This window comes from Chaetodon auriga, chromosome 24 (assembly GCF_051107435.1).
Source record: "Chaetodon auriga isolate fChaAug3 chromosome 24, fChaAug3.hap1, whole genome shotgun sequence".
In the NCBI taxonomy this organism is placed as follows: Eukaryota; Metazoa; Chordata; class Actinopteri; order Chaetodontiformes; family Chaetodontidae; genus Chaetodon; species Chaetodon auriga.
The window spans coordinates 8,103,136-8,128,269 of NC_135097.1; the positions used below are offsets into that span (position 1 = coordinate 8,103,136).

Genomic DNA, 25,134 nt, shown 5'->3' on the forward strand with positions numbered 1-25,134 from the left:
TGAAGGGGAAAAGCTGCATGTCACAGGTTTCATTTTTTTCATTTGAGGAGGGGAATGGAGGTTGGAAAGTCCCGTCAAACTTCCAACATTTGTCTGCTGAACACGGACAATGAGCCCAGCTAGCCACAACTCATCTGCGAACAGGAAGTGGGGGATGACAGAGGGTGGGAGAGTTCAGCAGGAGTCTGCAGACCCTCCACAGTGGACCCCCTCACCCCCCGGGAAGCGCTCACTGAGCTCACACACGTGTTGTCGGCTGGTAGTGTGAGTGCCCGGCGTCGGGAACCTGGAGGAAACAGGTGCCCTCGGCTTCATTGTTTCCACAAAAGCGCCAAGAAATAAACAAAACAAAATCTGGAAAATGGCGGGACAGATTTGAGCTAACAGAAGACGTGATTCATGAGTAGAAAAAGTGTGTTAATGAGAGGAAGGAAGTCCAGGGAGGAGAATAGCTGAAGGGGGGAAGTGTGGCCGAGAGAGCAGGGCTTACAGCTTGAAGAGAGCTTGAAAATATCTTGTCTGGTCAGCATGTGAATTCACGTGAATTAGCTTTAATTCCAGAGATGTTTCAGATTTTACACTTTCACTTTTTGTTTGCACATCATACATAACATTACATATGTGACATTATGATATTAAAAGAGACGCTGAGCACCAGAGCGCCAATTGATAGAAAACGATTTAATTTAAATTGTACAAAACTATCTTTGTCCAGCAAATGAACCCATACACATACAAATGCAATATTATCGATCATCCAATTGTTAACAGTCATCTTATTTACTTGTTCACGTCAGAAAACAATCTATCATTTCATTTTATGCTGACTACAAGACAACTAAGTCCTTTGCCTGCTTGGACCATAAAAGCAGATTTTCACTGCATAGTTTTGTTTTTTCTTAAAGAACAGAATCGGCCCCAGGCCTCAAGATTAAGATAAATCTGAGTTAAATACACATTTAAGAAGAAGATTTCAGTAAATTAACACTGATTAAGTGCTTCTCAACAATAGAATAGAATTTAATTTACGTACTCCAAAACATCTCCTTCCAAAAACTTGCTTTATCTTTCCTTCGATCGTTCACATGCTCATGCTTCTTCACGTCCCACAATTCTTTCAAAGTCTTCTTCCCTTCCTCTTATCCCTTCACAGACCTTCAAAAACACTTTTCTTAACATCGTCTCGTCTCACAAAAGCTACCCAGGATGTCTAATGAACCTTACAGAGCCACTCGCAAACGTCTTTCTTTCTCCAACCAGAATCCATTTTAACATTTTCTCCAGGCTCTCTAACCTCTCTCTTAAAAGCTATAAATTACCACCTCATATTAAAAACCAAATGCTCATAATTTAAAGAAAAAACCATTCACCGAATTTCACATTTTCTGACAGATTTAGATATTCAGTTATTATTCTGGCCAACGTGCTGGTTGTCATCATTGAGTCAAAGGTCAGACCTCCTCAGCAGGCCTGCAGAATAGCCTGGTAGGGCTCGGTCAGCACCTTGTAGCGGATCTTGGTGTTGGTGACGGCCCCGTGCTTCTGGCGCAGGTGAAGACGCAGCTGACTCTTGTGGCGGAAGTGAAGGTCACACTTCTCACACTGAAAAACAAGGCGCGAACAGATTAAACAAGCGGCGGCACGCCGGGGAAACGGCACAGATATCCTGTGATTTCTGACTGCTGCACGCCGCGTTTCATCGGCCAAACAGGCCGTGTGCTTCTGACTCACAGTGTACGGCTTCTCTCCGGTGTGGATGCGCAGATGGCTCTTCAGGGTCTGCAGGTGGCGGAAGCGGGTGCCACAGGTGTGGCAGGGGTACGGCTTCTCCCCTGTATGGATCAGAACGTGGGCCCTCAGGTGGGCGACCTAACACCAGGACAAACCACACAAACAGAAGTGAGAAGCGTGATAAGATTTAAATAAACGCTCTCACCATGAACCCTCAGATGAGGCAGACTGATGCCATGTGTCCTGACCACAAGAAACTGTCTCCTTCATAATGCACTCTAATATTACTTTTTTTTTCTCTGTGCAGCTGGATTCAAGCCTTCAAGAGTCATCTGATGTCCAACTACATCATCGTGATCTTGGAGTTTAAATGCAAAAGGTTATCGGCTCTGTGCCTGCTCTTACAGAAGAGAAGTTAGCATGAGGTTGTGTTTTCTTCTCTTCTCTTTTTTTGGAAAGAATTATTGTCATTTGGCTCTTTTTAATGAAATCTTGGATGACTAACTTAGGGTTAGACTTGAGTTTTATAATCACTCTCACATTTACTCCACCTGCACATGCAGGACTTTTTATGAGAAAAAGAGGAAACGGTCTCTGAGAGGAAGTTCTAATATGTGCTTGCATGACTGACACATGATTGATTAAGTAGTGCACTTTAAAATCCCCTCAAGCGTTCATGCACACACACACACACACACACGGCAGTTGGCCCTCACCTGAACAAATCGAGCACCACAGGTGTCACAGCGGTAAGGCTTCTCTCCTGAGTGAATGCGAGAGTGAGTCTTCAGGTTGGCCGGTCGGTTGAACTGGGCGCCGCACACATTACAGCGATACGGCTTGTCACCTGCCGGAGCAGAGGTCAAGGTCAGGTGTTGGTTTTAAATACAGAAAATGAATGGGAAAGAGATTTTCTACAGCCTCACCTGAGCAGACAGTCTTGGTTCCTTGAAGGTTGCCAGAATAGCAGAAGGGCGCAAAGTAGTTCTCCCGCTTGATTGCGTGTTGGTTGTGGTGGGCAGCTTCTGGATGAGTGGGGTGCAGGTTTGGGAAAATGTTGCAGGGTGAGACTGAGGAAGCAGACGAAATACAATGAAATAATGTGCTTAAAAGTCAACTTTCTGCATGTTGAAGGAGGTTTTTTGTTGTACCTGTTCCCTCCTTGTGAGTGGGAGGCACTGTTGGGTGGTCCACAGAGGGGGGTGGCCCCAGGGGAGGGGCTCGGCCAGAACCCTCGTAGCAGGAGGCCTGCCCCTGTCTGAGGAAGAGAGGTCCATGATTACATAATTGCAAAAACTCAAAAAAGTTGTATTTTCTTCCTCTCTCATCTCCCATTTCCAGTTTACCTATCAATCTGACCAGGCACTTCTCCAGACCACGCCTCTGTTGGTGTCGAGCCCATCCTGTCGGCCATGGGTGAGGTGTGACTTTGCGGTTCCTCCAGTTCTTCTTCCTTCACCGTGGTGGCTGAGCAGAGAGGGTTGAGGACGATGTACTTGTATTTTTTCCAGTTGCAAGCCTTAGGATCTGGTGAAGCTTTGACATCACTCTGGAGAAATAAACAAAAGCTGGTTTAATTACTTCAATTTAAACGTAAAACAAAATTTCCCAGTGGTGATATAGAGAATCATTAGCACCACTTAGTGAGAGTTTTTCCTGTTAGGTCCCCTTGGGTTTGACAATGCTGTTGGTTTTCATTACCAAGGTGAACAATTTATACATTTTTAATCTTCTTAATCTTCTTTAATCTCACCACAAGGTTTTTGTTGCAGGTGTTAGATTCTGCTGGAGAGTTCGGTTGGCAGCTGGAGCGGGCGGGGCTGTCTGGAGATGGAGTCGGGGTGCCCATGAGGGGCGATTCAGGCTCTCCTTTTAGCGCCTTTGAACCGGGCTGGCAGGTCGGGAAAGCCCCTGGCTTGAGAGAGCCCCCGACCTCCGCAGGGACCCTGCAGGAGAAACAGAGGAAGTGCTGCAATGAGCTAAACACTGACAACAGAGCAGCACTTGTGTCAATCTGTAAACACAAACCCAAAGCGATAAGCAAGAAGGAAATGTCAGAGTCACACCCAGAGAGCACTTTCTGCCAAATTGTGCTTACAGTTTACACATGTAAGTCTCCTACCTCGTTGCAACTGCCGTTGGGAGGATTCTCTGGGGTCCTGGAGTGGGCAGGTCCCCTCCTTTGGGGGCTACAGAGGCTACAGACACCCTGGAGTCCAGCTCCAGTTGTGGGAGTCTTGCATTCCTATTCTCCCTGCTGAAAAACAAAGAATCTGTCAACCTACAAAGTGAAAAACGTGCAAGATTGCACAGTCAACCTAATCCAATTTTAATGTGAAGTATTTTTTCATCCACATAATCTGTCCTGTCCTAACAGATGTTCTCTCCAGTCCCTCACCAGTGCAGCTGCATGAAATCCCTGCAGGTATCGGCCACATGGTCCATCTGCAGGTAGGTTGCAGCGGCGAGCACCCCGGGGACGATGCTTGGTGTCAGGGGGAGGCGGGAGGTGTACATGAAGTCGAGCAGCAGGGAGATGCTGGATGGGTCCAAGGTGTCGGGGAGAGACACGGTCATGAGCTGCTCCCCGCTGCCACCGCGCCCCTGAAGCAGCACACGGTGGGAGTACAGCGAGTAAAAGAACCCACTGTGAGGAGACAGGGAAAGACAGAAATACTTAATGTGGGATCGTAATTTGGCTCAAATGCAATGTTTTAAATGGGGGGGGGGGGGGGGGGGGGGCGGGGGTGAAGACAATAGATGTCTCATGTGAAAGGCAGGAAGAAGTGAGGACAAAACACAAAGTGAGAGCAAAAAACATGTATGAGTCAAGAGGAAAGATGTAACATTCAATGGATTGTGTTTCAAAAGGAAACCGAAAAGAAGAAATTATTGTTTGTTTCAACCAAACTCCACTGAAAACTACGCCAACCAGAGAAAACTTCGCTCCTCCATGGCATAGTATGAGAATGCAGGGGGACTATTTTATATGGATGCATTGGCCTTTGCACCAACCTGCAGGCCACGAGCACAGCACAGTGCGCCCGCAGGTGTATGTTGCCAACAACCAGGGTGGTGTCAGTCAGGATGTTGCGGTGCCGCAGTTCGTTCAGGTTCAGCAGCACGTCGTTGCAGTGGCGGGTAAACTCCTTCACGTACCCTTCAGCCGGCGCAGCAGCCCTCACCTCCTGCACCCTGTCGACCCTGCGTCCCTCCAGCACGTCCATCATGTTCATCTGGATCTGAAGAGAGGGCATTAGAAATGAAGCAAGCAAGCAAAGCACATCATTTACAGTGAATATTTGAGTGAGCAGATTTTTTTTCTCTCAAATGATCGTGCACAAAAATGACCCACCTATGTGTCACTGATAGAATAAATAGACTGGAGTGTCCCAGACACATCTATTAGGTGAGACCAGCTCCCTACTCGTACCTGCGTGAGGAAAAAAACATGAAACATCTACTTGATCCACTTGATCTTTATCATGAATACTTAAGCTTTACTATATACATTATTGTAGATATCAAAGAAGTTGCTAAAGGCAGCAAAGTTGTAATTGCCAAGAGCTCATCAAGACATTAAATGTTGTGAAAAATCTAAAATTCAACCATTTTAAGTCCTAAATGGACTTTTCAGTTACCTAAACAAAATTTAAATCAAAAGATCTACATTTAACTGTAAACTCTTACGAGTTAATCAAGAAAAGACAAAATTATTAACAACACTTAACAGCTAATAAGTCAATCCAAGCAAGCAGTTTTCACACAGCTCAGTAAACATGTGAATATGCTGAGAAAATCAATTTCCAACTCACCCCGACCAGCAGGGACGAGAACTGAGGTGTCCCGCACTGACGTCAAACCCTTCGGCTCAGTGTTGAGTCTGCAACCGAAGGAGCGGGGCCTCGTCTGCAGCCTCCACTGGCTCTGATCAGCACTGCGAGGGGAGGCAGAGGGAGGGAGCTCTTTATAATGTTGTGCAGGAAGCCCCCATACAACCAGAGCCTGCTCGTTTCCTCTTTCCTCAATGGCCCACGCGTACACTGGAAGCAACGCAGGAAGAGCCCTGCGTGGCCTAGACCCTGGGCTCCGAGTATTTTTAGTGGCCTATTAGTTTTTCTAAACCCCCATAGCTCTGAGCGAAGTAATGGCAGGAAAGCATAGTGTGTTTTTGTGCCACGTTGAAAAAATATATATGAGGACCCTCAGGGAGATGCGGTACGTGCGTGTGCTGTCCAGGGGTAAGCCAGAGAGCATCGGCCTTCCCCCCACCAACGCTTTCCTACCCTGCACCCCTCTCCAGGACAGAGGAAACTGTCTGTCAGGAAGCTGGAAGACCAACTTATTGTTAGGTAAACAAGCTGTGCCCTCATTATTGAGATCTTATCAAGGGAAGATTTTTTTTTTGTTACTAAAATTCCACTCTTATTTTGCTGCAACCCTGATTCTGAAAAAGTTGGGACGCTGTGTAAAACATGAATGCAATCATTTGCAAAGACCTGTGTTTACCAAAAACAGCCCATATAGTAATAATATACAATCATGTGTTCTCAAAGTGGTGAAACTTGCTCCATCCTTGCTTGTGAGCGACTGAGCCTTTCGGAGTTGTACATTACTTCTCAAGCATTTCCTGAGCTCTCAGGATACTACTCAAATGTAAGAACCAATGGCACTCAAGGGGAAACTGTGTCATTGCTGAGTTGACCAGTTTGGCTGAACGGGCATTGGTGAGTGCTCCACAGTGTCCGGAAGCCTCTGGCCTGATGCCTGAGAGCAGAGGCGTTATGTTATGAGGACCAAAAGGAAGGAAGCAAGACCAAATCCATCGTTCTAGATGGGAGACACCTTCTCCTGGTGGTGAAAAACAACCTTTACTCCGCCCTGCCTGAGAGAAATGCACCCGACAGATGTGCAGGAACTGCCCTACACACCCACCCACACACACACACACACACACACACACACACACACACACAAACCTCTGAGTGCATCCTGCAAAGCTGCTCAGAGCATGGATGAAAACGCCTGCGCAGGACATCCGTCAATAATAAAGTGAGCAGGAGACAAGGGAGGAGAAATGGAGATGGAGGGGGGTGATGGAGAGAGGAGGACAGGGCCTCAGAGGTCGCAAATAACTAAAAAACAAGCGGAAAGTTACCTCACCCTCAGGGCAGCCTTGGGTTCACAGAGAACCGACCACAGGACAGTTAATTGAGGCACCGCAAGAGTGAACTATGAACTGTATTTCCTTCACATCAAAGTATTTTACAGAAGGAGACATAGAAGAGAAATCCTCAAGGTTGGCTGCGGGTAGATAAACCTGCCTCGCACAAAAACCGATTGCAGGATGACGCAAGTGGTCACTTGATTAATAAAGAGAAGATTATTTTTGTTTCCACTGACAGGATTACTGCACCCAATTCAGCTGAGGAAACATTGAATTCTTTATTGAATTTTGAGCTGCAACTTAGATGTTTCTTTGTAAAAGCTAACTGCATTAATTGGTATTTTTGCCTTTTAGGTGTTAAGTTTCTTCTATTGTATGAGAACAGCAGTAAACCAGGAGATGTTTGGCATTGGGTGCTTGGACTCAGTATACCTTCATGCAAGTCTAGAACAATTTTGAGCTACAGCTTGTAAAACAGCAAAATGTCTCATAGATATGTTTTACATAAATCAAATGTGTCAAACATGAAATACAAAATCAGACAACATGACCACGTTTGGATATAAATCCTTTGAAAATGTGAATCGGAAGCAAAGTGTTTGCACGGGGCGTAGAGCTCGTGTGCGTGTCCTTGTGCTTTTATTTGTTTGGATGGAGGTCGGATCAATTGTGCGCTTTGTAAGAGGGGAAAAAAAAAACCATAAAGGCAAACAACGATTAAGAAAACAGAGAGGGAGATGTAGGTCTCGGCTACTTCCAGGCATTGTGAGAGGAACGGATGAGGGGGGCGGTTGAGGAAAAGTGAGAACATTACTAAACAGGTTCACCAATGGGCGGAAGCCATTGAGTCCATCCCGTTGGCAAGGCTTGGCAACGCTCATAGTGACTTCCTGCTTCTGTCAGTGCCCATCACCGACCCAGTGACCCTTCAGTTTTTGATAAAATGCACAGCTGCTACTATTGAGCATCAAACTGATGACTCTTGTGAACTTTCTGCTTTTCTCAAACAAGGAACAAACACAGTTTTGTGAAATTTCATGAGCCAATAACATTTTCAGCTTGTGTTTAACTATCAGTCCTCTAACTGAACCAAAGCAGGGATTCCCCTCGCTTTGCGGCTTCCTGGTTGCCTGGACAGAACTACATTTGTTTGTCCGATAATGTATGAGCTGATGCCACACTTTGACTCTAAATCCCCAGTTGGTGGCAAAAATTTTGATTGCTCTTGCAACAATAACAGATCTGCTTGAACTGCCTCTTCCTGTGGTTGCAGAACAGCCTGGACATATAAGGGCAAACAGCACGGATTTGCTGGAAGGAGGAGCAGGAGGAGGAAGTGGGGATATCCCAGGGAGCAGCCCGGGTTGTTTGTCCGCTTATTGGCAGAGGCAGACTGGGAAATCAAAAATAAATCAGAAAGTTATGAAACCCCGTCTTTGAAGGAGCGGGCCTCCAACATGGAGAGGGAGGGGGAAGAAGAAAGAGGGGGGGGGGGGGGGGTAACGGGGAGACAGACAGTTGACCCAAATCTCCTGAACCACAAAATAATAAATTAAGCTCATGACCTTCATGTTCATTGCTGCTTCAGGGTGGTAAACAACTGGGTACGATATCAAGAAAACATCAGTTCAGACCAAACTCTGTGTGCTCTGTGTTAGATTTACCATCAAAACCCAAAATAAAATAACCTCAGATGTTATCATTCCCCGGGTTTCTTGTTCAGAAATGTGCTTTTCATTTAGTGCTTAGTGAATGGATTTTCCTGAAAAAGCTTAGTAGGCTTGTATTTTTAATATAATGTCAATAACAGTTTTTGTATTTTCAAAAATGTATGTAGCAGACCCCCCACATCTCTCCACATATGCACGCACACATGCACACGCACATGCATACGCACACGCGCGCGCGCAGCAGCCACAGCTACGTCACACATCGGGAATGCAGTGAGGAGCTGCTGCTGCTGCTGCTGCTAAAGGCCTCAGGATCCGTCACAAAGTAGGTTAACGACGCCGAAGCTAAAAGAAAGTTATTTAGGGGTAACTTTCACTGACCTCTGATCGCTTCAGCGGAGGTGTAGATTGTGTTTGTGCGGCTCGTTTCGGGCGGTAGGTGTCGGCTATTTCATTGTTTCCTCTTCGGTTGTGCTGAAGTTAGCCTGGAGGTAAGGCACGAGCTTTGCTCGAGTTCAAAACAGGCCAGCAAACAAGTAAACAAGCCTGTTATTAAAGTTAAGTATTGCTAATTATCCTTCATTATGGGTTCTTATATTACTTAAGTGGTATGTTTAACACATATGTGACGCACAACGGACATATTTGGACGAACAACTGCAGTTAGTGTCTCTATTCATCGGTAAGAGACGTTAATGTTGCTGCGCGGAACCAACGTTACTATTAAAAACAAGAAAATATCCTTAGTGTTTCTTTAATATGTCGGCTCTTGTTTTGATTGACCAGTTTTATATTGTTCTTGGTTTTTAGATGAGACTGACGGGAAGAGGAGAGTCACTGTAAAGGTACTGTAAAAGGTAGGAAATGCTAATCGGTTGCTAATTTTGATTGGACATGTTGTTTGCGGATTTAGTTTTTATCCTTTTCATGACTCATTGTCTGAAGTCACGTTGTCTTTCTGTTATTTTGTTCAATTTAACGAGCACATATCGCTACATTGAGCTACGTTGTGTCAAACGTGTTACGCTAACCAGAGTCTGTTGCCTTCAAAATAAAAGCGTGAAAATGCAGTTACTGTCACAGAATAACAAACGGTTGTAAAACCGACAAGATAAGAGTACACGAAATGAGTTTGAATTTGCTGCCAGTTATTATAGCCATACTGCCTTTTATATGGAGTCATTTTCTGTGTGGCCGAAATGTTTAAAGTGGAGACATTTTATTCTGAATTTTAAAAACGCCGGATGTCGTCTTCGTTTGCTCCCTCTTGCTTGACTCTTGTGACTGTCACCAACTTTGACATTTCATGAGCTGCTACGCCTCCATGCATCCAGCGAGGGGTCCAGCCGAACTAACTGATGGACAAATGGACGAGCTGCGTGTTTTAAATCGCATAAAAACAAAACAACTGGCTTTAAAACACGGAGTGATAAAAACGTTTGGATTAATTTCCTGGCCCAGCCATCCGCGGATTTGAGTGTGTGCTCATCCGGATTCAGACAGGGGTTTAAATCAGGTCGATTGTTGAGGCGGTTGTCACACTTTCCTCCACGTGGCCGCTGTGTAATGTCAGCTGAAGCTCATGCTGATGAGCTGCTGCATGACAAATATAACAATCCCATGAATAGAAACAGTAATAGAACACAAATAAAAAACAAACAAAGGTTACATGCCGTGCACTGTATTCATGTATTTCTACATCATCCTCTCACCCATCATTATAATCCTCTTACCAAGAAGGACTTATGACGGCCGCAAGACCGGCATACAATCAGTCTGAGTGGGCTACTAATTTCTCCACTGTGACAATAGCAATTTGCTTTGGCTCGTCCCTGTGTTTGCAGTCCGTTTAGGCATCGTGTCAAGCACACAGGAGCTTTCCAAACAGGTTATAACAGTACATTCATGCTTGGAGTCTGAGAACTGAGCAGTGTTTGTTTGTGAAGTGGTTGAAATGATGAATCCATTATCGAGGCTGGTTCATTCTGTGTCATTGACTGATCAGCGCTAACTCGTGAACCCTAACCGCTTTGCTTGCTTTCTGGAAGGATTTTATTTCCCTCTTTCTCTACCTTTCTGTGATAAAGATCTGTATCTTAATGAAGGCCCTCAGGTGCGAGTCAAGGCTTTGTCGGCTCAGCTGTCAGTGTTGTTATTTATCCCACAGAGGATACGCAATATATTGTTATGAGCCAGGTGTTCACATGTACACAGACACATATCATTACACAACATTTCCTGCCCTGTTTTTGTCTCTGCTTCATTTGGAAATCAATAATACCAGCGTGTAAACACCCAAAGACAATAACCATTGTGGCAGATAACAGACGAGGGCTAACCGCGGATTTGCACCTGTTTGTCTGTCTGTGTGCGAGTTTGTGTGCGAGCGGGCTGGAGAGATTTTTGCGCGAGTGTTTGTCTCGAAGTGCACAAACACACACTCGCACACACGTTTCAGGGCAATGTGTGAGCCTGCTGGAAATCCCCGAGTCCTTCAGAATGGCTGCTCTCTTCCTGCTTCTCAACTAAAAGCCTATTGTTCGTTCTGTGTGTCCCCGTTGCCATAGTAAACAAAAGTCTGAAGCATCCCTTAGTTTCCACTGGTTACCACTTACATAAAGTAGACACAAGAGCCACGGTTGTGCTCATGCAAATTATGGCTAAAAGCTGAATAATAATAATAATAATCGTGCATACTGGCTGACCCCATGTCAGGAATTATTGAGTTCAGGAAGCAAGTTGTTGTCATATTACAGTATAAAGCTGACAGGAACATTTCTCTTTCTCTATTGGATCTCAGAAGCCTGCTATGTCCGGTCCCACCTGGCTTCCTCCCAGAACTCTGGATAGCCCAGAGCGAGCCGTCCCCCAGATGTCCCACTCTGCCGGGTCAGCAATCTACCGAGCCCCCAACAAGAAGGGGATGTCCGACTTCCGGCCAAAATATGGCCCCTATGACCAGAACGGAGGAGGAGGAGGTGGAGGAGGAGGTGGAGGGATGGCCAACAGGTACATGGCTACTGGACCCACAGGTAAGACAACCACGACACACGTGCTGGATTCAGGGATGGCAGCCATGCAAAACAAAAATGCATCTTTACATGTACTTACGCTAATCAGATCCGAATGGATGCATTGATGGCATCACTTATTTTATTTTTTCATAGATAAATATCAAAATAGATATTTCAAACATCAAATTAAATACATGTCAACATCCAAAACATACAAAAAGACACATTTCTTTGTGCCTTGGAACTGCAGTGGACCGATGACAGCCAGGTTTTCTTTAACAATTCACTCTCCTCTTTGGAATCAGTTCGAACATGTAAAGCTGAATTACTCCAACATCACCACTTGCCATTTTGTAGCATACAGCAGCAAGAAAAACAGAAAACAAGCAGAGCTTTGTGCGTTTGGAGAGCAGGCACACTCGAGCTGCAGGCAAGCGGCGGAGGGGTGGGTGGAGAACTAAGGAGGGAGGGAGCTATTTGCCTAATAGTAGATCCATGTATAGCTCATGAAGGCAAAAGTGTAGAGTTACATTAGTCATTTTAAGGCATAAAGGGGTTATTTTCATGGAAACAAACTAAAAACAGAGATGAGTTTGGTTTTTCACATCTCTTCTCAAACCTAAAGGTGGGTCCATTCATCATTCATCTGGCGATCACTATTACTCCCCTCACCATGGTCCCAAAGAAGACCGCACCTGGAGCCCTCACATGGACAGCTACGAGCTGATGGTTAGTGCATTTTCTGCAGCTCTCGCCGATCATTAAAAATGTCCTTTGGACCAATTTCTCTTCTTAAATATACACGCTTCTTATGCTGTTCTGTTGATAGCACCGTGGTCCTGAAAAGCCAGCGAGCTATCACTCCAAAATCGATGCAGATATCGACTCCCTCACCAGTATGCTCGCTGATCTGGACAGCCACCCACAGGACGCCAGCACACAAGTAGGACAAACTAAATGATCGAAACTAAATGGACAGATTTTCTTGAGAAATTGCATAGTTGACCTAAACATTTGTCTCTTCACTTTCATTTTTCCGGACTCCTCTCAGCTGTACGACAACGTGCCTTACAACAAATACCTCTCAGGGGATCATTACAAGCCTGCACACCAGAACGCAGCTCCTCCTCAGGGTCGGCCATCCATGGGTTACCCCCCTCATCCCCAGAGCCAGTACCACCCAGCGCCCCCTTACCCCAGCGAGCACCAGTCACCTCAGTACTCCACCTCCCACCAGCAGGACTACTACTCCTCCACCCCTAAGCCCTACCCCCAGCCCGTCCCAGCCTCCTACACCACTGCCTCGACTCCCACCGGGCCCAGGTTCAGCGTCCAGGTCAAGACAGCACAGCCTGTTACCTACTCTCAGACGGGGAGACAGGCTGAACAGGCCTACACCCCGCCCCCTCCTCGCCAGCACGTGTCACGCCCCCCTCCCCAGACTCAGACAAGTCCGCAGGGCTGGTACCCTCCACATCAAGCTCAGGAGATGCACTCTGAGGCGGGGTACAAGGGGAGCGGCTCAGGATCTGGAGGAAGAGTTAACCAGCTTCCACTGTCCAAGAGAGGGATGGAAAATAATCAGACAGGATCAGGGGCTGCACAGAGTCCTGCATATCAATCCAACAAGGTAGACAAAATTTCCAGTTTAATCAAGAAAGAAGTAAAGGTTCAATACCCAGCCCCTAAATACCATAAATATTAAATAACTGGGAATGAAATGGGTGAACGCATGTCTCCTCTTTTCTTCCAGCAGGGGGCAGTAATAACCAGGCCTGAGGAAGAGTTGGAGCGACTCACCAAGAAGCTGGTGTATGATATGAACCACCCCCCTTCAGAGGACTATTTTGGTACACTCATTACATTAATGACTTGTGACACGGCAGAACCTGCATCGTGGCATTTCAATGAAAACAAACGCATACATACAATATTTTGACTTTCTGTGTCCACCCTCCTCTTTCAGGTCGCTGCGCCCGCTGCGGCGACAACGTGGTCGGCGATGGCAGTGGCTGTATCGCCATGGAGCAGGTGTTCCACGTGGAGTGCTTCACATGCATCACCTGCCACGCCCGCCTCCGGGGTCAACCCTTCTACGCCCTCGACAAGAAGAGTTACTGCGAGAGCTGTTATATTGTAAGTAAAGGAGCATCAGTAGGACGAAGGTCCAACACTGCCTCATTTAGGATGTGTGGTGAAGGTTTGGTGGGTGGGGCGGTCTTCTCCAGCCTCTTGTCCTCACCCTGCTCTGTTGTTCCTGCTTTCAGAGCACATTAGAGCGCTGTTCAAAGTGCTCTAAGCCCATCCTGGACCGCATCCTGCGGGCCATGGGCAAGGCCTACCATCCTCGCTGTTTCACCTGTGTGGTTTGTAACTGCTGCCTGGACGGAGTGCCCTTCACCGTGGACGCGACCTCTCAGATACACTGCATAGATGACTTTCATCGGTATGAAGGCATTCAAACGGCATGCTCATGAAGTCATGCATCATTTTGTGTGACCGACATCTCCACCAACTGTAAATACTGTTGCTTGTTCTGCCTGACAGGAAGTATGCACCTCGCTGTTCAGTGTGTGGAGAGCCCATCATGCCCGAACTGGGCCAGGAGGAGACAGTGAGGATAGTCGCTCTGGACCGCAGCTTCCATGTTAACTGCTATGTTTGCGAGGTGAGTCAGCTGTTTTGCAACTGGACAGGTCAGGTTTATATCACGCAAAATACCCCAAACAGCAAGAATGTTTTGATTTTGAGCTTCTCATTTGACAGTTTGAGAGTTGTTTAAGTAAGGATAAATGTTTTAAATGTATTGAAGGGATGAGTCCATATGAGAGAGTGAATCTGAGCTGATGAAGTGTCTGTTCATCAGGAATGTGGGCTCCTGCTGTCCTCTGAAGGGGAGGGTCGAGGCTGTTACCCGCTGGACGGCCACATCTTGTGTAAGAGCTGCAGCGCTCGCCGCATCCAGGACCTCTCAGCCAAAATCTCCACCGACTGCTAACAAACCCGCTGTGAGCGTGCCACCTTCGAAGCCCTCTCACTCTCACGAACCCTCGGACCGTCAGCACAGGAAGGAGGTGCCCCTGCTTTGTTCAGATTTGTGAGCTAGTTTTCCTTTTTTTGTGGTCTTGGTTGCTCTGACTATGAGTTGACTTTGACATTGCTATAGTTCCCTCTGTTGGTATCTAGCTGCAATTTCATTTGGAGAGGAACATTTTCTGTCGTTACTGTTACTGATTCCGATTAGAGATGGAGTTCTGATGGAGCAGCCACCTCACTCGTTTCCTTTCATTCAACAGTCCGACCACATTTTCTTTCTTTTATGGTACACAGCTGCCCCACTTTTCATGTTTAGCTCAGTGTTTGACAGTGGCCTGACCTGCAGGCAGCTTGGGCTCCACTTCCCATTTATTCACACCGGTACTGCTCGGCTGTTAGCTTGCACATTATTATCACTGTCAAAGACAATGAAAGTATGGAAGGATATCATAGATTTAGAGCTGAAAATGAGGGCGTTCTTGCAGAGAAGCAGCATAAATGCTAATTAGGATGAGATGTAAATCCGTCTGAACAATGGGACCTGTACATTTGTAAAACACTAACTATCAAGGTGCAGAACTGCCTCAAAACAAGCATATTAAAAGCACATAATGCAGCAACTGTGACTGTACATAACGGGCTGGTTTGACAATGAAACTGTTCCCAACTGTTTTGGAAAGCATGTAGCCTTTAGTGCAGTGAATCTTTGCAGAGAAGTAGCCTCATAGCACGAGAAATGTAGACGAAAGGAATGTGTAGTTAACGTTGCGACCCAGACGTTTCTTTCTTTAGCTTTTGATTAAACGCTAGTACAATATTTGCTAGAACAAATCTCTCGTACATCAGCGCTCAAACATGACAATATTGTGTTGTTTCTTAAAAATCGAAGTTCGTAACAGGATTTTTGCCATTTTTTTTTTTGAAATCATCCAGAATAACATTTTTGAATGTCTACAAAACACAATCTTGCTTTGTTTTTGGTTTGTCTTGTTTTGTTTAACATGTGTTGGTTGATACTTGACTGTTACATTGAAGATGATGGTGCAATGAAGTCAAATGCTTTCTTCTGTTCTAAGGAAAACAGGGTGTTCGCCCTTAAAGGGGGCTCGAAAACATCCCAGCATGTGAAGCTCGAGCCCCATGTGAAGAGTTTGTACATGTGCCACTTGGGGAAAGTTGGAAACAAATAATTCTCGAGTTACATTGATTTACTTGACTTTGACATGCTGTTTAATGTTAGCACTAGACGAACTAAAAGTGGAATTTCATGATATATTGTTACCCAGAAAAACTGATTGTGATTTTGTAATCCAGCTCTTCACAAGCGGATTTGATTTTTGTTCATCTTTGCGCTTGTGTGAGTTGTCATTCTGAGACTTTGGAGCTACAGTATTTGTGATGATTGTGTTTAACCTCTCTCGTCTTTCCGTCCTGGTTTTTTGTATGTGTGTAACTTAAAGGGCTAGAAGTTTCAAAGCCTTACCTCAAGGATGTCATTGCAACTGGGTTTGTCTGTGAATTCTGCTTTTTTTTTTTTTTTTTTTTTTTTGTGGTTACAGAACTTGATCATGCTCAAACGGTTCAGAGTTGCATTGTTCATCTCTTGTTAATTTATCTCATGTTGTACATACTGTGTCAGCATTAATCTGCTTTCTGTCATCAAGGTTATCATTTCATTCGCGCTCAGATGTGTCATTTTTCAAACCTGCACCCATGCCATCTCTTGTGTCATACTCCATGAGTCGCATCATGTTGTTTTAGTTACACAGTCGTCCATTTATTCTCCCGACTGCGTGTTCAGTTTGAAATGCTGTGAATTGGAGCTTCTAGATCAAAACCTGCGGTACTGCAGCAGAAGGAGGAGGAGGTTCTGCGTCGATTGAACAGGTTGTTTGAGTACAGTTGAAGTTGGTTACAGAAATGGGAGAACATGTGAACACAGGAGTGGATTTTCTCCTAATACAGGTTGTAGTAACGTAATTGATTATTAAAATGTCAACAAGTGCATCAGTGTCTTTGTCACTCTTTATACAAATGTCTTGACAAAGTGTGTTGTGGGAAATGTAGGATCCAGAGTTATGGGAGGCTTTACCCATATTTGAGGCTTATAATCAGGGCCCAGCTGTCCTGTTTAAATGTTAAAGTGGAATGCCCCTTTAAGATAAAATTGCCTGACAAACATGCCCTTTTAAATCAGAAAATTTTATTTTCAACTCTGTGTACGTCCCTGCCAATCTCAAAACATACAACCTGATCACCGTTTCCAGTTGTTGAGCATATTTGGCGTCTTCCAGTTACAACAAAGTGAGCAAACATGGATTACTCCATCCTTAAAAAGAACGTGTTAGCACGAGGTGAACGTCTTCCAGAAGAAGTTGCGGCAGCCTGCCTTGCGCTCTCTTTGGGAGAAGGGAAGATGTCGCCGCATCACCTCCTCCCTGACGCCCACCTCCTCCTCTTCCTCCTGCAGCCTGGGGAGCATCTCGTCTCCCCTCACAGCCATCAGTTCAGACACAAACTTCAGCAAGAGCAAGTGAGCCAGATCCTGAAGGAGGACAGCAAATGAAAAGGAGCTGAAAAAGTACTTCAGACACCATTTGTACATTTAAAGTTGTTCTCCGTGAAAGAAAGCAGCACTTAAAGGCCACAACGCTCATTTCAGCCATTCAAATCTTTGCAGTGGTTGATTTCTGAGTCACTCACCTTGTCGTTGGCGAGGTCTGCTCTCAGTGTTTCTGTCAGCATGTCTCTGCGTGGGGAGCCGCTGACCTCCACCAGCAGCACAGAGGAAAACACAACCACAAGAAGCACCTGCACCTGAGGGCGAAGCATCTCCACCTCAAACAGCAGACACAAGAATCCAACTCTGATATTCCCTGATTCTCTCTTTGAACACTGATGATGTGCAATGCTGCCAAAGTCCAAAACACAACAAAACCCCAGCCAATCAGAAACGTATCACTGTCCGCGTAGGATGTGTTGAGCTGATAAATAGGCCTCTTCATCTTCAAATCCTCCTCTTCCTCAAGCCAACCAAAGGATGTGATTGGTGGAGAGGGTGGAGGTTGTGAAGAGAAGTGTCACCGGACAGGATAAGGTCACCGTTAGCCATGATGACATGCACAAATCTGCTGTAACACGACCTCCAGGATCTGATGTTTGGTGCTCATGTTGCAAAAACTTCACATGTGAAATATTAGCTGCAAAACACATTAATTAAAGCTAACATATTGACTTTACTTCTGTCAGTCGTGATTAGCTACACCGGCTTTGCAGGTGTCCTGAACTCAACACGAGTCCTGCGTGCTGTGCTAATGACACAATGTGACTCAAATGTTAATGAGGCTGCCTGGATGCTGCTAACCAGCCCGACGCTCCACCACCGTCACTTTGAGTCACAGGAAAATAAACACAGAGAACATCTAAATGTCAGGCTGCAAACAAAACACTTGCTGTTAAGTGTTTTGTTTGCAGTTTGGGCAAAAATGAGGAGATAATTACAGAGTTTGAGCAAAAGGTGAAAACTGGTAGTTCTGGTACTTCCATTAAGTATTATTTAAATCTCTCTTTACAAGGACATTTGGCAATAATTTATGGTTTGACTGCCTCGAAACACGATGTAAAAAGAGTGGGAAGGCCACAGGCTCCACCGAGCTACCAGCTAACTCAGTTCAGAGGTTGTCAACCTGAGGTTTGGGACCACCCAGAGGGTCACAAGATCAATCTGAGTGGTCACAGGAGAAAATTAAAGGGGAGCTTTGCTGATTTTACACATGAAAGTCAGTTTACAGGTTTTAGGGAGTGCTGCTGCATGTGTAAACAAAACTGTACGAAGCCTTTTGTGGCTCCAGCGCGAGTGCGATTGGTCTAATTAAAGGCGAGCTTCTCAGTTTGAGAACTGCTGACCTTTTTCCCACCACAGGACTTTAAGTCCAATTACTCAGTCTTTAATCATGACACGACTTGACTTTACGTAACATTTTCCGAGTAGTGAGGATGTCGTGACCGCAGGCACACCAGCGGTGTGATGATCACACAAATCACACCTCCACTGGCTCCACACCTGCTGCTACATTACATAAACTAGTGTCAGCAGGGTCAGGGTTAATTGAACATCCTCACTCACTGCTAACAAGCAGTTCATCCTGCTCATTTGTACATAACTTCATAGGATTCTGTTATTTAGTATCATATTTAAGCTGTTGAGTCTTCCCTGCCTTTTTTCTGTTCTCAGTTTGTCTTGTGTGTTTTGTGATGTTCATGTTCGTGATTTTCACTTACTCATAAAATGACAATGGATGCATGGCATTCACAACCTTTTTGATTATGTAACTGTTGATGTGCGCGCTGCGTGAGCAGCAGCTGAGACATCAGCCTGCCGGACTTCAACAAGAATTATTAGTATTTAAACTCAATCAAAAAACAGCCTGAGGGCTGCGGCGGTCAGAGAGGAATATACTGTTTAGATGGAGATAAATATGCTGATCTGTTCGTGGAGAAGCAGACACAATCACCACTGTGCACTGTTGACCTCAAAAGATTTAAGGCAAACACTGATGTACTCCAATGCTTCAAGGTTAAAAGATACAGCATGTCTGCCTATCACCTGACCAAGTAGAATCAACTGAAATAAACTTCCTGGAGGAATTACAAGTGCAAGTCCTGGATCCAAAATCTGACCTTAATGGCCACCTTAATCTATAATAAATAAAATGTACTTTACATGTCGATAATATTTTGCATTAAAAATTTGAATCTGTTCATCAACTAAACTGTACTGAAGTTATTTTTGCTCATTTATTGTTTGCAAAGTGATGGCAGATGAAGCTAATTATTAAACGATAACTGGAGGAAACATTTACAGTATATGAAGATCAGCGAGCACAGCTTTACTCAGTCATCCACTCCACCTCTGCCATCAATGGTGAATGATCTCATGTTCGCTGTGTATTTATATTGTAACCATCATCTCTGTCCACTGGGTGTCGCTGTAAGATCACATTTTTATTCAGAGCCTCAAAGGACATAAATGCATCACGAAATGTTTTTGCTAAATTAACCTACTTTTAATTCTAAGACATTTATCATATTTTTCCAAAAAAAAAAAAAAAAAGTGTGCGCTCATTAGCGTCTCCATTAACAGGTGAGTCGGTCAAAATGGCGACCTTTCCGCAGGTAAACACGACGGACAGCTTTCAAAATCGAGGCGTATTCACTCAAATGAGTCTCGTGTCGCGTATGCGCTCGGAATATGAAGCTATTTCTCCATATTTTGTGTGGGTGAGTTTCAAAGTGAGAGGCCAAAGCGCAGTTTAAATAGAGCCTCATGCAGAGACTCATGATGTGTGTTATTTCAGCGCGCTGCTGCTCGTCGCTTCACCTTTCTGTGTCACCGGTCCAGTGCCGACAGGTAAGACCAGTTCAGTGACAATAAGCCTGACCTTAAAGCCAAGAAGTACCTGTTTCCTGACATCACCCAGGAATGAGAAGGACCGGTGGATATTACTTCAGCCATGCTAATAAAATGGTTTCCGTACCCTATATTACCTTCTCATGTACACAGTCCTACAAGCCAGGACTATTAAATGTCTGTCCACAGGGGAAATATTGCTGTGACAGAGCACTTGTCTGAAATCATATATAGGATATGGCAAATACTGTTTGCTATTTTTGTTTTATTGCCTCTCTTAACATTACAGGAGTTCCTCACACTGTGTATGATGATATGGCTGAGATTAATACAATATTACTAATAAAACACTTGTTTCTTAATGTTTTCAGGAGTCTTTCAGACCAGATGTCTCGAGCGTCACTTCTGGCTCTCTGTCAAGTCCAGCTTCCTCGGCGTGATGATCCGTTTTGACTTTGAAGGTGTGTTTCTTTATCCTCCTTGAGAAAAATGTTTGGGTTCATTTGTTGATGACGTTTTACTGTAAACCACCAGACCAGCATGGAGTCCACCTCTTGTCCGATCAGGAGGCCACGCTCTGTGGTTACACCGTCCTGATCACTGACGTTGGAGACCTGGTGTTTCGTGCCTCCTTCCTGGCCTGTCATGTTCACAGCAAGGTAGATTTTTTTTTTCTATGTTTTTTTATGTTTTGATGTGTTGCATTCTTAATAACACGCAACATCTGTATGTCTCCTTTGCAGAGGGGCACAGACTATCACCTGGGTCTGTGGTTTGTGAACCTGCAGGCAGATGGGAAGGTGGCGGCGTATCCCCTCCAGCTCCACTGCTCACTCCAGAGCCAGTGGAGCACCAGAGAGATGGTCTGTGAGGAGAACTACATGGAGGTGAGTCACTGAATCTGCATTATGTCATCACATCCACACTTACGCTGTGACTCAGAATTAAAGCCCAAGATGAGGTGGAAAAAGTGAGATCAAACCTTTCTACCCACTGATGGGTTAAGATGAGACAAATCTTAGAACGATGATTGTTTTACACTACTATCTATGGTAGTCTATAAGTCACATGACTGACAAACAAACAATTCGTGAAGGTGTTTCAAGGCTCGTCTTTCCCTCTCTAGGTGTCCATCCAGGCCATTACATCCAAACATGAGGACAAGGTTTGTATGTGGCACATTCCGAGAGATGTATTTGCATTTATTGTCTGATGTTTCACTCGATGGCTTCATAAATTACACTCATTCATGTCAGATAAGTTGCTTAGACGCCTCTTTGTCGTTCAGCAGGGAGCTGACGGAGCAGACATGGCTGTTATGTTCCACAGAGATGACCAGAGACCAGAGGAAGCGAGGGTCTTGCCCCTGATCGAGGCTGCTGCTCTGGGTTACCACATCTCACTCCGCGGCTCACACCTCACCCTCCGCTGTCCCTACTCCGCCCCTCTCTCATACTTCGTCAAGGTACTCAGAGACAGTATTGTTTACTGGGGATTACTGGGCCCGCATCATTCAGTTAATTAGTGGATGCTGTGTGTGGGTGTGTGTTTTTCCACAGGAGAGGGGAGTGGATTTAGAGATTGTCAGAGCGACCATCTTGTTCCGACTCCAGAGCAGCTTCCTGGCTGTTGACGCCACCGTCGCCTGCGCTCTGTGTTAGTACGGTTCATCAGTTTCATGTTGAAAACTGTGAGAGACCAGAGTGCAATGTCTCTTTCCTCTCCCCACTCTCACCCCCAGATGAGGCTACAGCAGATGGGGCTGACCTCCTGTGGACTGTCCCTTATATTCTGTCTCCGCTAGTCCACGGTCAGTTCAGGGACAGAGGCGTGAGGGTCGGAGCGAGCAGCCAGGCTCTGAGTGAGTCTGAGAATAAAGAGAGGGGATTCAAGATGGGCCTGCAGGAAGGGAGACTGGAGGTCAGGATACCTTTAGGAGCTTATGGTGGACACATTCAGGTATACAAATAAGATGTACTAGAGGACAATGGTTCCCACAGTGGTGTGAATCAGTCTATTTGTTGATAACAGTTAAAATGTGGACAGAAAGAAAGAGAAATCAGAATAACTGCATTTTTTTTGAGTGGCTGATCTGGGTTCAGCCTGTCAGAGTGTCTGCTGTGATTCTTCCAGAGCGGTGTTGTGAGGGGGCAGTACAGCCAGTCCATGTCAGTGGGTCTGTTCTTCATGAGGCAGTGGGAGGACGAGCGCTGGCCTCTCACACAGCATCGCTCCTTCAGGCGCCTTAAGACTCCTCTCGTCCCACAAATCCCAGTCTTCACCAACAGTGAGGCTTTCTTAGGTCATGTTGGCTTATTTATTGATGCATAATTAAGTGAAAAAGAGTAATAAACATACAGATTGTGCAGTCGGGCTGGTATCGTGTGTAATAAATGTAAAATGTCTGAAAACTACAAAAACAAGTTAGTTATTGTAGGTATAATATCACACATTTGAAAGAGTATTGTCTGTAAAGCATAAAAGTGGAACACATGTAATTGCCCTGGACGTCAGTGTCATTATTTTAAATGGGATTTTGCATGTAGTTGATACTTTATGCCATGATTTAATATCCCTCTCTCCAGTGTATTGAACATCACCCTCTCTCACCACAGACACAGTCCCATCTGAGGGATTGTTTTCCGTCACTTTAGGCCTCTTCGCTGCTGATGTTTCCCTCCAGAAGGTGACTGTAGACGGTGGCGGCGACCTTTTAACCTGGACCCAGAGCCACCAAACACAGAGCGCCGCAGACCTCAACGTCTCCAGGATCTCCCACTCCAACGGGAGCCACTCCTACCAGCTTTATTTTCCAGTGTCACACCCGAAAATAATCCCAGAGGTGAGCCTGATTGAGCAGTTTTATTACGTGCACAAGTTCAAAATGTCTGAAACAACCTGTCTAATCCCAGCATATAGGCGGTGGCTATGAGAGGTACAGCCTCTCTTTCACCTTCATTCTTAACATCTTGACCAGTGGAGAGGTGCTTTATCATCAAGCCTCTATGGAGCATAGTGTTGAATACACAGGTGAGTATCACATCGATTCAGACCAGTTGGTGCAGATTAAATGAATACATTGATGGTTTTATGTTTTGTCTCCATAATTAGAACAACATTTGTTATTTATATTATTGCCAACCTGTTTCAATTTAAAAATCAAGTATTAAACTCTTCTCCTGCCTCTCGAACATGAACTCCCTGTCTGTCCTGCTGCAGCTCCAAGTTCCCCCAACCTGGAGGGGAAGTGCACTGAGAGCAGCCTGCTGCTGCTGCTGCACCATGGGGCCCAGGCCGAGCTGCAGTGGGAGCTCTTCCTCGGAGCCCGCAGGCTGGACTGGGACCTGGTGGAGACGGGTGGGTTCGTGGTGGAGGCGGAGGACGACTACTTGACTGTGGAAATCCCCTCCAACAGCCCTGTGATGAACTATGGGGTGATCAACTGTAGTTTCTGCTTTACATTAGCTTCATTTCACTTAATTTGTTTTTTTCTTGCCCAATGCCTAATCTCCATCTTACTTGTTTACAAGCACAAACACTCCTTTGCTCCCTTCTGCCAGCTTGTTTTTTCCCCATGCAGGAGCTGACATTGCAGGGTATTGTCTCTGGAGTGGAAGTGTCCGTTGTGGACGCAGAGTCTCTCAAAGTGGAGGACAGTCTTGTCCATAAATGCACCTTTCCTGTTAGAGAGCTACTAGGTACCCACTGCAATCTCAGACTGAGGTAGAAAAAGTTAACATTCTGGTCTTAGCTTCTGAAAACCCTGATGCTCGCAGCCTTTTTCTGACAGTGTGTTTGCCAGAGGGGAGGATGGTGGCAGTAGTCGACACCACCCACACCATCCCGCCCACTCAGCCCAACCGAACCACCCTACTGGACCCCAGCTGTGTTCCACTGGAGACGGACAGTGCCAGAGCCCTGTTCAGCTTCAGCCTGGACTCCTGTGGGACAACTGTAACGGTGAGATCCATCAATTACTTGAAATTCACACAGAAAATACAGCATCTTGGCCTCTTTCCTGATCTCATATTTCCTCAGACTGAAGGAAATTTCCTCGTTTATGAAAATCAGATCGGTTACCCTCAAGATTTTCTGCCCTTTGACGATCCTCTCATACACAGAGATTCTCCATACAGGTGAGGAAGCTACACACTGAGCTCAGTCTGTCTGTAAACCAGATGATAGTGTTGATGTCAGTCTTGTCTGTTTCAGGCTGACAGTTCAGTGTCGATACCCAGCCAACGAGACAAGCACTGTTGCTATCCATCACCCATTCAACTCCTCTCTGCCAGTCAAACGCACACGCAGGGAGGCTGCAAACACAGGTGTGTGTGTGTGTGTGTGTAAAACTGTGACTTCAGTTAGAATTTGGAAAAGCTGATCTGCGACTGACATTTAACATTATGTAAATGTGACTTTTTTCCAAACCACAGATCAAAGAAAATGGGTGAATTTGGAAAGACAGCAAAACCATCATCAAGGTAGTGTTGCTGTGAAACTGTAAATGTTACCTCTATGCTTAATGTTCAAATCTTATTTGTATTGAGACTGAACGGAGTCATTATGGAGCTGTCCAAGATAATTTTACTGCTGTGTAAGTAACAGGATGTTTAACCTCTTGTCTCTTTTCTGGAGCTACAGTGAGGATCACATGGACACTTGTCTCCATGCTGCTGCTCCTTGTGCTCTGCTCATGGGCTTCTGCATACCTGACCTGCAAATTGAATAAATGAACACAATTTTATGTTTTTAAATCAGGTTTGTTTTGAATTGTTTGATCTTTAGTGTTTATCCTAAAATAAGAGAAATTAAATGATCATTTCATTTTGATTTTGTTAATTATAGAGTATTTAAAAATGCTGGCATGGTGTGATACTGAAATAGGGAGTTTTGGTGCTTTTTATGCATTTACTTAAATGCCAAGGCCAATAATGGTAAGAAAATAAGCATGTTGGTTAATAGCATGAGTAAACCTTATAGTCAGGGAGATGTTTAGGAAGGGAAAAAGCCCACAGTGGGCCAGCTCACTTTTAAGGGTCAAGGAGCAACCCAAAGCTGGATCACTATCAATCACAATGTGAACTTTAGTAATGGTGCAGCGAGGAT

General features: G+C 45.2%; 4 protein-coding genes across 12 annotated transcripts; 2 read left to right on the forward strand and 2 right to left on the reverse strand.

Moving 5' to 3' along the window:
* Nucleotides 1–533: 533 nt before the first annotated feature.
* Nucleotides 534–5,672, reverse strand: bcl6b (BCL6B transcription repressor). Its single transcript, XM_076725505.1, has 12 exons — nucleotides 5,547–5,672; nucleotides 5,087–5,164; nucleotides 4,747–4,973; nucleotides 4,130–4,378; nucleotides 3,854–3,988; nucleotides 3,485–3,677; nucleotides 3,078–3,280; nucleotides 2,883–2,989; nucleotides 2,658–2,801; nucleotides 2,448–2,578; nucleotides 1,732–1,869; nucleotides 534–1,602 (listed from the first exon to the last, which is right to left on the reverse strand). Exons 3-12 carry the CDS (start codon nucleotides 4,965–4,967, stop codon nucleotides 1,462–1,464), a joined length of 1,662 nt encoding a protein of 553 aa, XP_076581620.1. The 5' UTR covers nucleotides 4,968–4,973; nucleotides 5,087–5,164; nucleotides 5,547–5,672; the 3' UTR covers nucleotides 534–1,461.
* Nucleotides 5,673–8,814: 3,142 nt separating this feature from the next.
* On the forward strand, nucleotides 8,815–15,531 carry trip6 (thyroid hormone receptor interactor 6). Of its 4 annotated transcripts, none has more exons than XM_076725371.1 (11): nucleotides 8,815–8,893; nucleotides 9,379–9,425; nucleotides 11,369–11,600; nucleotides 12,208–12,311; nucleotides 12,412–12,525; nucleotides 12,634–13,212; nucleotides 13,336–13,432; nucleotides 13,549–13,718; nucleotides 13,850–14,028; nucleotides 14,130–14,250; nucleotides 14,449–15,531. In XM_076725371.1, exons 3-11 carry the CDS (start codon nucleotides 11,378–11,380, stop codon nucleotides 14,578–14,580), a joined length of 1,719 nt encoding a protein of 572 aa, XP_076581486.1. In that variant the 5' UTR covers nucleotides 8,815–8,893; nucleotides 9,379–9,425; nucleotides 11,369–11,377; the 3' UTR covers nucleotides 14,581–15,531. The 4 variants fall into 4 exon arrangements, with proteins under 4 accessions (XP_076581486.1, XP_076581489.1, XP_076581488.1 ...); XM_076725374.1 differs by having other exon boundaries at nucleotides 13,339–13,432; XM_076725373.1 differs by lacking the exon at nucleotides 8,815–8,893 and adding an exon at nucleotides 9,041–9,059.
* A 1,270-nt stretch (nucleotides 15,532–16,801) lies between these two features.
* On the reverse strand, nucleotides 16,802–17,579 carry sst5 (somatostatin 5). The gene is made up of 2 exons (XM_076725376.1): nucleotides 17,322–17,579; nucleotides 16,802–17,163 (listed from the first exon to the last, which is right to left on the reverse strand). Exons 1-2 carry the CDS (start codon nucleotides 17,448–17,450, stop codon nucleotides 16,963–16,965), a joined length of 330 nt encoding a protein of 109 aa, XP_076581491.1. The 5' UTR covers nucleotides 17,451–17,579; the 3' UTR covers nucleotides 16,802–16,962.
* A 2,083-nt stretch (nucleotides 17,580–19,662) lies between these two features.
* On the forward strand, nucleotides 19,663–24,782 carry LOC143316722 (uncharacterized). 6 transcript variants are annotated; one of them, XM_076724330.1, is made up of 19 exons: nucleotides 19,663–19,898; nucleotides 19,976–20,028; nucleotides 20,400–20,489; nucleotides 20,563–20,687; nucleotides 20,772–20,915; nucleotides 21,155–21,193; nucleotides 21,317–21,493; nucleotides 21,588–21,684; nucleotides 21,770–21,987; nucleotides 22,162–22,315; nucleotides 22,644–22,870; nucleotides 22,941–23,058; nucleotides 23,248–23,462; nucleotides 23,609–23,726; nucleotides 23,819–23,988; nucleotides 24,067–24,164; nucleotides 24,241–24,353; nucleotides 24,462–24,509; nucleotides 24,670–24,782. In XM_076724330.1, exons 1-19 carry the CDS (start codon nucleotides 19,870–19,872, stop codon nucleotides 24,759–24,761), a joined length of 2,325 nt encoding a protein of 774 aa, XP_076580445.1. In that variant the 5' UTR covers nucleotides 19,663–19,869; the 3' UTR covers nucleotides 24,762–24,782. The 6 variants fall into 6 exon arrangements, with proteins under 6 accessions (XP_076580445.1, XP_076580447.1, XP_076580449.1 ...); XM_076724332.1 differs by having other exon boundaries at nucleotides 24,100–24,164; XM_076724334.1 differs by having other exon boundaries at nucleotides 24,150–24,164.
* Nucleotides 24,783–25,134: the final 352 nt, after the last annotated feature.

Bases quoted from the DNA above. Each gene is read 5' to 3' on its own strand.
- bcl6b (XM_076725505.1), bottom strand. From the start codon at position 4,967: ATGAACATGATGGACGTGCTGGAGGGACGCAGGGTCGACAGGGTGCAG. The intron at 2,579-2,657 runs GTGAGGCTGTAG...CTGCTCCGGCAG, and splicing joins AACCAAGACTGTCTGCTCAG to GTGACAAGCCGTATCGCTGT. The intron at 1,870-2,447 runs GTGAGGGCCAAC...TCCTGGTGTTAG, and splicing joins GTGGTGCTCGATTTGTTCAG to GTCGCCCACCTGAGGGCCCA.
- trip6 (XM_076725371.1), top strand. From the start codon at position 11,378: ATGTCCGGTCCCACCTGGCTTCCTCCCAGAACTCTGGATAGCCCAGAG. The intron at 13,213-13,335 runs GTAGACAAAATT...CTTTTCTTCCAG, and splicing joins CTGCATATCAATCCAACAAG to CAGGGGGCAGTAATAACCAG. The intron at 14,251-14,448 runs GTGAGTCAGCTG...TCTGTTCATCAG, and splicing joins TTAACTGCTATGTTTGCGAG to GAATGTGGGCTCCTGCTGTC.
- sst5 (XM_076725376.1), bottom strand. From the start codon at position 17,450: ATGCTTCGCCCTCAGGTGCAGGTGCTTCTTGTGGTTGTGTTTTCCTCT. The intron at 17,164-17,321 runs GTGAGTGACTCA...GTCCTCCTTCAG, and splicing joins CAGACCTCGCCAACGACAAG to GATCTGGCTCACTTGCTCTT.
- LOC143316722 (XM_076724330.1), top strand. From the start codon at position 19,870: ATGAAGCTATTTCTCCATATTTTGTGTGG. The intron at 19,899-19,975 runs GTGAGTTTCAAA...GTGTTATTTCAG, and splicing joins TTTCTCCATATTTTGTGTGG to CGCGCTGCTGCTCGTCGCTT. The intron at 20,029-20,399 runs GTAAGACCAGTT...TAATGTTTTCAG, and splicing joins CACCGGTCCAGTGCCGACAG to GAGTCTTTCAGACCAGATGT.